At 43.7% G+C, this 13,071-nt stretch overlaps 1 protein-coding gene across 3 annotated transcripts in view; it reads left to right on the plus strand.

Annotated features, from left to right (window-relative positions):
* HASPIN (histone H3 associated protein kinase) overlaps positions 1-13,071 on the plus strand; it is a 734,185-nt gene that overhangs the window by 72,580 nt on the left and 648,534 nt on the right. For all 3 annotated transcript variants that reach the window (XM_069604709.1, XM_069604710.1, XM_069604711.1), the window contains exon 3: positions 7,583-7,822. In XM_069604709.1, coding sequence (XP_069460810.1) covers positions 7,583-7,822 — 240 coding nt within the window. The remainder of the gene's footprint in view (positions 1-7,582; positions 7,823-13,071) is intronic.

The raw sequence follows: 13,071 nt of genomic DNA on the forward strand, positions 1-13,071 counted from the left end.
TCTGCGGCTCTTCACTTGGTCATACTGCCACTTCATGTGCTACCAAATCTGAAGATGGCTGCCAGGGGCGGGGCTTAGGTAGAGGGCAGTCATTGGCTGTGGTCAGTATACGCAGAGATCAGTGATTGGTTACTACTACGAAAGACAGATCAGAAACGAAACTGATACTGATTTTTTTCTTTACCGAGGATTCCCAGCCTGACGACGGGGAATATTCATGTGAATCCATGCCAGACCCATGCTGGAGAACAACAGTTACAGGTAAGTAACTTGTTCCTTCCTTGTAATGACAGAAACCTGGCTGCATGAGGCAGCAGGCCCTTCTATTGCCCTAGCCGTCCCACATAATTACTCCATTCTCCGTGTAGACAGACCCACAGCTCGCGGAGGGGGAATAGCAATTATCTTTAAAGCCACTCTCAATATAAGATTAGCCACCCCTACGTCGCTGGCATCTTGCGAACTCCTCTCAGTTAAGCTCCAAACCTCACTTAACAGTACTATCACACTAGACATCATTTACAGGCCTCCAGGACCCCCTGGGTCCTTCAAAGAAGATATCACAGCCCTAGCAGCCGACACCACCAAACCCACGGCGCAAAATATCATCTTGGGAGATTTCAACCTCGGTTATAAGGACACTAGCGACCCACACGCCATCAAGCCTCTGCACTACTAGAACAAGGATATATTCAAATTAGCACCAAACCCACCCACGAAAAATGAAGGATACTTGACACTGGGTTGCGGTTCTCAATTGTACCATCACCCTACTAGATCCTACTCCACTAGTATGGTCAGACCGTCACCTTATCACCTTTGATTTGCATTTCAACAACTTGGAAAAGAAAAAGCCCATTATTGCTCCTCCCTGCCTCACAAGGAATAAACGCAACATCACAGCAGATGCTCTAGTTCCTTTGGTAGTCCCCCTACCGGACACCAATGATCCCAACACTCTAATTAACATCTACAATGAGACCCTGACTAAAGCCATTGATGCTATTGCCCCGCTAAAACTACAAAAAAGCAAACCCAAAGCCCATCTTAACTCGTGGTTCACTCCAGAGCTAAAAACACTCCGTACTGAAAAAAGAAAATGGGAATCACGCTGGAAGTCATCCCCTACACCTGAAAACAAAACTAACCTGGCCATTATCACGGCCACCTACAAAAATAAGATAATCCAGGCCAAAAATGAAACTTATAATGACAGAATAGCCCAAGCCAGCTCCAGTACTAAAGAATTATTCAACATTCTAAGAGAACTAGAGAACCCCAACCCACCACCAGATACATACAGTAAGGATAAAGCCTGGTGCACCAGCATTCAAAATGCCCTTTCCAATAAAATTGAAGGACTGCAGACCAAAATAGCTGACAAAAGATCCCAACTAACAGTCATTACACCAGCATCTACCCCTACCCCTCACATTAACTCAGGCTTCACATTCAAAAAAGTCACCATTCCTGAAGTCCACAAAATCATTGCATCTCTTAAACCATCTAACTGTAAGGGCGATAGTTGCCCAGCACAGATCATAAAAGATGCAGCTAGAGACCTTGCCCCATTCATCACTAAACTTGTAAACTCCTCCTTCTTTAATAACTCTATCCCTAGTAACCTCAAACAGTCTTGGGTTCTACCACTATTAAAAAAACAGACCCTTGACCCGGTTATACCCACTAACTACCAATCAATTACGACAGTCCCCTTTCTACTGAAAATTTTGGACAGAATAGCCTACTTGCAAATACAAGATAATCTTGAAGCTCACAAATTACTCGGTACCCGTCAATCTGGCTTCAGACCCCAGCATGGAACAGAAACCGCACTCGTCGACCTCAAAAGCCAGATCGATGAATTAAAAGACAAAGGAAAGATGGCCATCCTACTTCTACTCGACCTCTCTGCGGCTTTTGATCTGGTGGATCACTCCATACTTTGTAACCACCTATCCTCAGCGGCCCATTTCTCCAGTTCTGCAATTGCCTGGATCCAATCCTTCCTCGCTAATAGAACTATGCGCGTGTTCTCACCGTCAGCAGCTGCTGACCCCATCCCCATCACCCTCGGATTCCCTCAAGGATCCTGCGTCTCGCCCACTTTGTACAACATTTTTACAAAGCCACTATTTGACAAACTGGACCGTCTGGGTGTCACCTACACAAACTATGCGGATGACACCCAGATACTCCTACCCCTTTCAGGAACCTATGATATAGACGTCGCCCGGATTAACGAAGTCTACATCATCATTCAGGCATGGATGGCCACACATGGCCTCTGCCTGAATGATGGTAAGACAGAATTAATCCTAGGCGGATCATCTAACAATCTTCTCAAACTAAGTCCTCACTACACAAATATCCTCATCGATGGGAACAGTATTCCCATTGCCAAACATGTAAAAACTTTAGGTTTCTACCTCGATGCCCAGTCTAACCTAACTAAGCAGATTAACATGACCTCTTCTGCCACTGCCTACACAGGCAAGTTGATTAGAGCCTGTAGACCTCTACTATCCCCCACCAGCTGCCTCACGCTGGCGAGAGCGCTCATACAATCTAAATTGGATTATTGCAATAGCCTTTATCTAGGAGCGAACAAAACCATCTTAAACTCCAGATCATGCAAAAAAACGCGCTCAGAGCAGCGTTGAATATTCCCAAAAGGGAACACATATCAGAAACTAGAAAGCACTACAAGTGGCTCTCTATACATGACAAAATTGTCCTAAAAACGATCTGCCTCACTCACAAAGCGCTCAACTACCAAGCCCCCCCCTCTCACCGACAAGTTCACATGGAAGGTATCCAACAGAATCACTAGATCATCTAACATACCATGTCTGGCGGTGCCCAGATACAATCTAAAAAGAGCCGGAGGTTGTAGCTTCCCGGTATTAGCCGCCCAGCTTTGGAACACTCTCCCTCAGAATATTCAAACCTTCAACAAATTCAGAAGCCATGTTATCACATGGATACTCAACAAAACACAAATAACAGCCCTTGATACCACTCACCACTAGGTGGTCTGCACAACCAGTATGTGTCTATACTATTGCTATGACCTATGTATAATGTTTAAAATGTATATATGTACCATTGTCATTTTTCCTTGAATACTCGAACTGTATTCATGCATACAACTGTCTATACTATGTCATGTAACCATTTCCATCCTCTAGCGCCCAATTACCTCTGGGTCAGGTGCGTGATATAAATAAAATAAACATACAAACAAGGTCCTCTCGCTACCCACAACAATGCACACTCACTCTGGGGGGGGTGTGGTGGGGGGCCTCGAGAATCGACAGCCGAACAAATGCCAGCGCAGCCACTTGCCAACACCCAGCCCAGCAATCGGGGACAGAGTTGTAAAGGCTCAAGGCCTTTACAAACAAGTGAGGCCTTGAGCCTCTAGGGGGGGGGGGAGAGGAGGTCCAGCAACTTCCCCCATGGTTCCAGTCCGCAAACTGGCCAGTGTAAAGCTTCCTACTGGCTCTGGCTGCTTGCCTTGTGATAAAGTTCCATCAGAATATAGCCACGAAACACAGTTGGATGTCCTTCCCTAGTCTCATTTCTTTGTGGGACCTCAAATGAATTCAGACTATAATGTTGAGTGAGGCGCAGGGACTATAGGGAGTCATAAAGTAAGGTTAGCAACTTTCAACTTTCTCTAACTTTTCCCCATACTTTTGCAATGATTCTCTCGCAATGTTAATAACGGGAGGAGGCACTTAACCCAAACTAAGTTGTAACCCTGATTGCCTTCATCTTGCATCTGTCCTACCGTTTGTGTCCAGGGAATAGTGACTGCAAAAAGCGAAGGGAATGATCCATGTCGCTACTTTGCAGTGGAACCTGTTTCTGAAAACCCACTCTGGCTACTTCAGCTCCCACTAGATGGCCATGAAGACCTTAAGGGGGAGAATTACTGCTGACCAAATAAAATGTATTAATACAATCAACAGACCGTCCAGCTATAGATGCTTTAGAAGCCTGCAATCCTTGATTGCTACCACCATACATGAAGTCTGATTTTCTGAAGGATTCTATATAGAAATCAGATAAACTCATTAAACTGTTAATTAGAAAATACAGCTATTGCCCTTGCAGGAAAATGGTATACTAATTGATCTGCATTGGGAAGAAGAAATATTTCTAGGGCTTCCCTAAAGACCAAGCAGCCCGACTACTTCTTATTGTAGGAAGTCTATTCCATACACTTGTGCAGGCTGCGTTATTACGGACGGTGCTGGGTGTTAGAGAGCATATGCTCTCTAACACCCAGCACCTACTGTAATAATGCTGCCTAATGCTCGTAGAACTACATCGGGTGCTGGCTTACCTGCCTAACCTCTGGATTTTTCACGGGAGACTCAGGAATTTTAACCATTTCTCCGGGTCTCCGGGAAAGACCCTGAAATCTCAGGAATTTTGGTGGGGGACAGCTTTCACTGATTGCTTTTTTGTTTTGTTATTCTTGCAGGACTGCGCAGCCGTGGCTCCCTGCCCGAGTGTGGCTTTATCTCTGCAGCAATGACTGTAACTCTTCCAGCACAAATAGAATGCAGGTGTAGCAAAATAACGCACATTTATTTTTGCTTCGCCTTTCATTCTTTTTTGCCGACTTTCAATGCGAACATGCGTTTCTTTTGCTTTCGTTCTTTTTGCCCAGGTTAGGGTGGACTCAGCCCCACTGAACCACAGCCATCAGGTTTGCAGGCTGGACAACTCACTGCACATTCACAAGGGGGGTCCTGGGAGTCCCTCTGCCAGACATTAGTCCTGGTTACGAGAGACTTACCCAGAGTCTTTAGCTCACTGTCTTTCACAGAGAAGAAATATCCCAAACATATCAGTCTTTGTCCTGCTCTGGGGCAGTCCAGCACCGAAATGCTAGGCAATTCTCCTCTGAACAAGAGTACCAACAGCATCCCCAGACACGTGTTTCGGTCTGGTTGGACCTCATCAGTTGGGAGGAGCTGTGCCTCTCTAAGAATAGTGAGCAAGGGGTCCACGTCTGGATTCCCCTAGTAACTTAAGGTGAGACCCAAAGTTACTTAAATATGCAAATTCACAAGGGGGCCACCTCTCTCACCCGTAGTGCACCGCAAGTTCGTGGGGAACCTGGTGCTAAATCATTCATAGACCACCTATTGCCTGTGTCATATGTTACTAAGCTCCCTACAAGAAACAGCGCTGCGATGCCCTTGGGCTGCTTGTGCGCTATACAACTGTAAAAATAAGTAAAATAAAGCTGACATTGGGAGACGTCGTAGTTGCAACCCAGTGATTTCATGTTTCCAATTAGCAACAAGGATGCTAATTTCCAAGCCACTATTGATCACACACATCAACACTCTGGTTCTTGATGGGAGAGGAACACTGTCAGTTCAAGGTTCTAGCTTTCGGGTGGTGGTCATCGACAAGCATGTTCACCTAGTGTCCTTTGATGATGGTGGTGTATCTATGGAGGATGGGGGCTTGATTATCCATGCTTGGATGATTGGCTGTTCAAGAACAACTAAGAATACACCAGTCTTCCGCAGATCTACTGAAACTGTTTGTGTCAGGAACATCATCCGTACTTCCAAGCAACTGATTTCAGTTTGTGAGAGAAATAGGTCTCCTTCTGAATGGCTCCAAACACAGCTAAACCTCTAGACCAAAGGATCAAAAGCATTTGTGAAATGGCTGTCCTCTTTCAGCCAGGACACCAGTTGCAGATAAAGCTAGGTGCTCTTTTGTTCTAATGTCCTCCTGCATCTTTGTTATTCTATTTGTAGACCAAAGATGTGTACAATGCAATGAGGAACTCCACCTTCAATAACCTCAGGCCAGTGGGCAGTAGGGCGTCATTCTTCTCACCAGCACAGTAAGTCGGGCATTGCCTTGTTAGTCATCAAAACGGTCCAATCTGATTGAAGAATGCCTTTAAGGAGGCCTCAGTTGGAAGTGTATGTTGTGATGAATCCATTGCTGGAAGGTTTGGGGGAGCACTTGGTCAACTTGGAACCTGTGGTTCGCACCAGAAGAGAAAATACAGATTCATGTTTTAGAATGGCGAAGCTGGCTCTGTGAGCTTCCCTACCGAAAGAGATGGAAAAATAGGATTTATTCAGAAATCCTAAAACAACCTTCCTATGTTGGATAGGTAAGCACTATCCTGTGCTTTCTAAATTGATTGCATTTCTTCCCTAACTCAGAAGCAACTCCTTATAACCTGCATTCAAATTGCATGCACATGCTAGAAACCCACAACCCCACGTTCACATGGGGGAGGTTAGAAGGGGGCGAACTGATGTAAATATGCATACATAAATGTCCTTTTTCTTTGAAACCTTGCTCGGGTACCAATACTTTAGGTACTGGAAAAAATAAAATGTTCTAAACTTGCTGATTATTTAATGTAAATGCTAACAAGAGTTTGAATATACTGACCAATAATCGTCAAGGTGTCATAAAATTGAGAACGCAGCTTAATGGCAGTATTGCATTATTTAGGATTATAAATGTTAGGAATAGATTTCATTGATATAGGGTGCAGTTGAATGTGTGCATAAAATTTAGTGAGACTGACAGGCCAACTCTCATTGAGTGTGTAGAGTATATACACGTTCTCACTATTCATGTGTCTGATTGTGGGTACTTTCCCTGCATAAAGTAAGCGGCCGTCCACCTTTTGATTTTCTTTTATTTGAATATATTGACTATAAATTGCCTCTTTACTGTCCCATAATTGTGGTGTGGGATTATACACCAGGGAACATTCTATCTGGGATTGCCACTTAGTGAAAAGATTAACATATTAACAAATATCTCAACACAGTCCTCCAACAGCAGCGCCCTTTACTGAATCTGGGCTTGCAGGTAAGGGGGCAACTCTGGGTCTCTAGCAGGGGCAGAAAATGACACAGCAGCGCCCTCGTATTCTATTTTTAGTATGCGTTTCGTAGAGTGCTCCAGTCCCATCACCTTTCATGAAGTTACATCTCTGCATTATGGAGAAAAGGGGATTAAGGTCTGGATGTTCAGTACTCCCTATGCTGAGCAATCTTTTGGTAAATATTACTCTTCAGGCCGGGCTCCTGAGGGGAGCTTCCTCTCCCCTATAGACTTTCAACCTCATCCCCTTGGCTATGTGGTGGGAGCTGGCTCAGAGTGAATAGCAAGGCTTAGAACTTGAGTTTCCAGAGATGTAAGAAAACAAGTTGAAACTAGAACAAAACATTTCTCCCAAAGATTTTAAAAACAATGAGGCCCATATATAGAAGCTGAAGACTCAAACCCTGCCTCCCGCATTTTCTATATGCCTGACTATTGCTGCTTAATCCATACTAGAATCGAGCTGCAAACCCTTTTTGCTGCAAGGGAGCAAACAAGTAGGGAGTGAGGAGGAGAGGGTCAAGATGTGTACGGCACTCATAGATTGATACCCTTGCACTTGTAGAAACTCTAGGACTTGTAGTACTCGAGTTGTCATAAAGACTGTTTATTTTATAGCTCCAATGCAAGCCATATTTATATTGTAAAGTAACTCCATAACCCATCCTTTGCCATTTTGTTCTTCTAGGAGACTCAGAAAGAAGAGTGTTGCTGATCCATGTACTGCTGCAGCATCACGCAATGTTGTAAATTTGAAAATGGGTAAAAAGGCCTTGAAAGTGAAGAAAAAGACTAGAAGTGTGTCTCAACCTCGGAACCGAAGAGCAGCAAAAGCATGTGCCGTGTCAGAGGAGCCGATCATCGGAAACAAACAAATGGAAGACTTGCATGAGGAAGGGAAAGAAAACAGCATCCCTGGAACAAAAAGGTAAAAGTGCATTTGGAGTTTGAGATAACCTTATGGCCTGCAACCACTGAGCAGGATTGCTGTTCTTCTGGAAAGATGAAACTCCAATTGTACTTCAGGAAACTGGAAAACTACAAATAGAATCTTAGACTAAGAGAAAAGGAGATGTTGCATGATTATGAAATGAAAAGTTTTTCTCTTGCCTTTTTCCTTTTCAAGGTCCTCTTTCTGATGCCTCCAGGGTCAGGAAGTCATGTCTCCCCAAATATCTGGTTAGTGTGTATGATTCTTGGCTGGTTAGAAATGTTTGAGTTAAAAAAACAACAAAAAAAAAACAAAGAAGAAATCCAATGTGGATAGCCACGTCCCCTGCACACTTTCTAGACGGCCAAGATAGGCCTTTTGAACATTTTTTGTAAATTTTTTGAAATACAATATTGATAACTTTCAATCAATTCTGTAGAAAATGTCCATAAATGATTAAGTTGAAACTTTCTGTTTTATAAAAAACAATTTTTGCTTTTTATTTGTCTTTTGGTGAGACCAACGCGTTTCGAGTATAAAAAACTCTTCATCAGGGCGGCATTTTTCAACAAATTAAAGTCTACAAAAGAAAATACATATATACTTCAATTAGTTTGAACGTAAGCAGTTTTTACACAATTTTGAAAAACATATCAAACTTTTAGATCAATTTTAACAAATACATTGTTTACAAGGCAGTCAGCCTAGTCTATAGGGCAACATCTCATTTTTCAGTACTCATTTTAAATCCATCTCCCACAGGGCTACAAGCTATAGGATTTCGTCAAAAACCAACAATTAAGGTTGATATGCAAATGACCTAAGTCTAGTATGGGCGTATAGTTTCTTATAAAATTTCGAATGTGGGGTAATGTGCCTTATGTATCCATAGTTGTGGTACACAGAATTGGAGAACGTGGTATAATATCTTAAGCAACTGTGAGTATACGGAGGAAGTGATGAGAGAAACAGGCTAGGAGAGGTGGGTCAAATAGCAGCATTCGGAATGTGAAAAAATGGGCAACCATCTTACCCAGGAACATATATTAGGCTCTGGAATGATCCAATATTAGCAGAGCTGATCCAGGTGTCAAGCGGACACTATGTAGTGCATCTCATGGAAAGAAGACTTTGGTGAAGCCTTGATGGATATGGATATCTAAATGGGATAATGGTATAACCAAGCGGTTATTAAATTAGCTGAGCGGAATAATAAGTGCAAACGAGAGGGTCCAGCCTCTAACTCAAAAGGGACTTACAAGTTCAGTATCCATCTGCGTCCAGGAGTAGTCCGAGTACGATCGGGAACCGCACCAGAGTGATGTATTCACTCGGCATCCTTGTTTATACACTGAAAAGAGGCTGTGAGGTCATCGCGTGCAAGTGCGTGCAACGTCACGAAAAGCGTGACGTCACCCGCGCACGCGCGCCAAGACGTAAACAAACCAAGTAAATACGTTTTAGGGGACCGGGTTGGATTTGAGCCATAAAAGAATTATGAGTGATAAGGATGGTCATGAAGTTGAACAGTATTTGTAAAGACTAGGTGATGTAAATCACGATCAGAAGGTATGTATAAAAGAAAGAGTTGGGCACATAACGAACAATTAAAAACAATGTTATTAGTCCCATAGATTATTGGGTGTGCTTTCTGGTGTTCGTCTAAATGGCAAAAAAAATTGTCTGGCAAGGGAATTATCAGAATGCAGACAGTTTAGATAAATCTAGAGAGTGTCATTTACATTTCAATTTGAAAACAGAATATGTACACAAATCTCGAGATTCCAACAGTATAGATATCCTAGGTATACAGACTAGTACATGTAGGAATAATTTATGTTTAGAAAATGAGGTAGCATATAATACACAATATCAGTCACAAATTTCACAATATTAGTCCCAAATTACAATTGTTGTGAGTTTACATGACATGAGTAAACTGTACATTTATATTTTATACAAAAACCGGGTACAGGTGATCCCTTGTCTAGACAAACAGGTGCAAAAAGTGAATAAAGTTTTAAGGAGTGTCAGGCCAAATCTTGAATTTTGATATTTGAGCTCCTATCATGGAATGAGATGTTTGGGCTCAAAGTATTACAGGGGTAATTTACAAAAAAGGTCCTAAATAGTAATCTTCATTGAATCCAAGTGGAGTCATGGAATCAAGTTTGTTTATCCAAATAAGTTCTCTTTGGGCCAGAAGTTTTGGAAGGTCCCCACCTCTACTTAGGGGTCGTAGAACAAATCTTGTGTGAGGACGAAAAATTGCAAATCCCCCGTGTACAGACACTTCCGAGAGGAAAAACACAATGTATCACAGATGAGATTTGTGCAGGGGATGTGGCTATCCACATTGGATTTCTTCTTTGTTTTTTTGTATATAACCAGCCTAGGTACCAAGGCTGTGTCTTTCTCCCCCGCACCTCGAATTATTTACTAAAGATTACCATTCTGTTTAAACCTAACTAAATTACATTCAAATTGGTGTGCAAGTGTACTTACCTGTATTAGAAATGTTTGAGTTTACATTTAAGGTGAATGGTAAGTTAGTCCCCCGGGTCATCTCTAGGCTGCCCCAGAATCATACTGATGCTGTGATGAGTTGAATGATGCTGAGAGAGAAGATTACCAGTTGGGTAAATCAGCTCTCATAGCCAGGTTTGGGAAGACCCCTTCCCAATATCTGAAATGTTTTAGAGACCATAGAAAGAAGGATGGTGTGTTGTGGGCAAATTGGGTGTGCGCGAGCCTGAAAAACATAGCTGGGTGGATTAAGAGCCATACAGTGAATACATTTGATGGCATGAGGAATCTTGTAATTATAGAAATCATTTGTGATGCCTGTTCCTGAGAACTGAGACAACACCTGGCTGACTCTAAAGAACTTGAGCCCAAGAAGTTGGCACTAGCTGCTGATGACAGGGCTACTCAACAAGGATTCTGGGGCTCCTTGCAAGGAGGAGGAAGGGAAGAAGCATAAGAAAGATGGGAAGGATAACTCCACTAGTCCCCTACCAAAAGAGGCCTCCACATATCATAAGGGTAGATTCCCCCATAACCCCTACATGGATTGCAAACCCTCTGGAGCTTAAGAACAGGGTGGTTACCAGATTCCCCCATTCCAAAGAGCCTTTGGCAAATGTGTGGTTTATGGGTCTGGTGACCATTTGAAGGGGGATTCCAGATGTACGGCTAAACCTACAGGGATCCCGTTAGTCTCTTGAGTCTTCACCCATGAGGGGGAAGCTACTATGACAGGTGCCAGCCTTTCCACTCCATCTGAAGAACCCATTGATGTTCCAAACTAGAGTTTCTTTAGTATCCCTGAGTCTGTGGGAACTACAGAATAAAGATATCTATAACACCATCCCTGATAACACTAAAGATAATTAGAAGGACACTCCTGCCATCAGAGACACTGGTGCCAGCATTACTGTGGTGGATGAATATGTTATCAACCCTGAGGATGTAGCTAAGACAACCAAGGGCCCCACTAAGCTTGCAGGAGGCCCTGTCCAAATGTGCCCCATAATGCCAGCCATCATTAAGTGCAATTATATGACTATAATAATTCTTGTAAGCGTTCAGTGTGCAGTGCCTGGTAAGGTACTCCTGGGAAATGATCTGAAGACTCTGGTTGTAGTCTCCAGCACATACAAGCTCTCTAGTAAGAAGAAAAGGGAGCTGATCAGAAAGGCCAGGGAGGCAACCTTAAGAGACCTTCCTACTGAGACCAAGGAGAAATCTAGTGTCTCTCCAGTGAAGTAAAGCCTATCACCCACACCTTCTACCAAGAAGGCTGAGACCAAGGGGAGACACAGAGTCTCAAAAGGAAAGTAGGACCTAAAGCCCAAACCTTCCTCCAAAGAAAATAGTTTCTATTAAAGAAAAGCTCCAGGCCACCCCAGTGATCCCACCTCCAGCTGAGGTTGAGTTGGTGGAAAAATAATCACCTGAAAACCCACCTTCTAGTGAAAAAGGGAGGAGGAGATTCTCCCCTGCGTAGAGGACCTGGATCCTAGAGACCATTCTGAGCTGCAGACTTTATTTGTAGAAGGTGAACTCTCTAGGGCAGACTGGAGCAGGGGACAAGGAGTGTCCCTCTCTTGAAGGTCTGCGTCTGCAGGCAGCTTCCGAGCTTGAAGGGCAAGAGCGAGGGAACCATAGACTCTACTGGGAGGATGGACTCCTCTACAGTGAGCCTATGGAGTCTACTCCAGGGGACCCTTCAGAGACTGGTGTGGTACCCCAAGAGGTAAGACGAAGGTTTCTACAATTAGCCTTGTGGTTCCTCTGACTGGTCATTTGAGTACAAAAAGGACCAACAAGAGATTATTCTTGTATTTCTACTGGCCCAAGGTGGGAGCAGAAGTAGACAAACATTGTAGAAGCTGCAACATGTGCCAATTGTCTGGCAAAAGAGGAACCAAGAATGTGGCACCCTTGGTGCCCCTCCCAGTAGTGGGAGTCCCTTTTGACCCTCTAACCTACTCGGGGTGCCGGTTTATGCTGGTTGTAGTGGATCATGCCACTAGATACCCTGAGCCTATACCTATGAGAACTGTTACTGCTCAAGCAGTTGCTAAAACCCTACCTGGTATCTTACCCGGCTAGGTTTTCCTATGGAGGAAGTATCTGACAGGGGGCCAAACATTATGTCCAGGCCATGTGGAACACCTGTGGGGTCTCCTAGCATCCTCACACCAAGGGGCTGGTGTAGAGGTTTAACAGAACCATGAAGAGCATGATGGCTGCTTTAGTCAACCCCTAAAAGAAAGTGGGACCTTCTACTACCATGTCTTCTTGTTGCTTACAGAGAGGTGCCCCCTAAATGAAAGTGGGACCTTCTACTACCATGTCTTCTTGTTGCTTACAGAGAGGTGCCCTGGAGTAGGCTTTAGCCCCTTTGAGCTCCTCTACAGTCATCCAGTCTGAGGCCCGTTGGCTCTGATTAAGGAAGGACTGGAGAGTGCTGCTCCTTAAAGCCAGTATAAATTACTGGCTTTAAGGAAGGACTGGAGAGTGCTTCTCCTTAAAGCCAATATGAATTACTGGCTATGTGCTAGGTCTCAGATAGAGGAGGATGGCACACATGATGACTGAAACAAAAGTTCTACAAGACAAATTGACAGGACCCTTCAAAATTGTAGCAAAACTTGCAGAGATTATCTGGTGGCCTTGGCAACTCCAAGGAGGCCCCTAGGGTCTTTCAAACTGACTGCCTGAAGGCTTATTGCCCAGAC

Source organism: Ambystoma mexicanum, chromosome 1p (genome assembly GCF_040938575.1).
Source record: "Ambystoma mexicanum isolate Mex_15411 chromosome 1p, UKY_AmexF1_1, whole genome shotgun sequence".
NCBI classification, from domain to species: Eukaryota; Metazoa; Chordata; class Amphibia; order Caudata; family Ambystomatidae; genus Ambystoma; species Ambystoma mexicanum.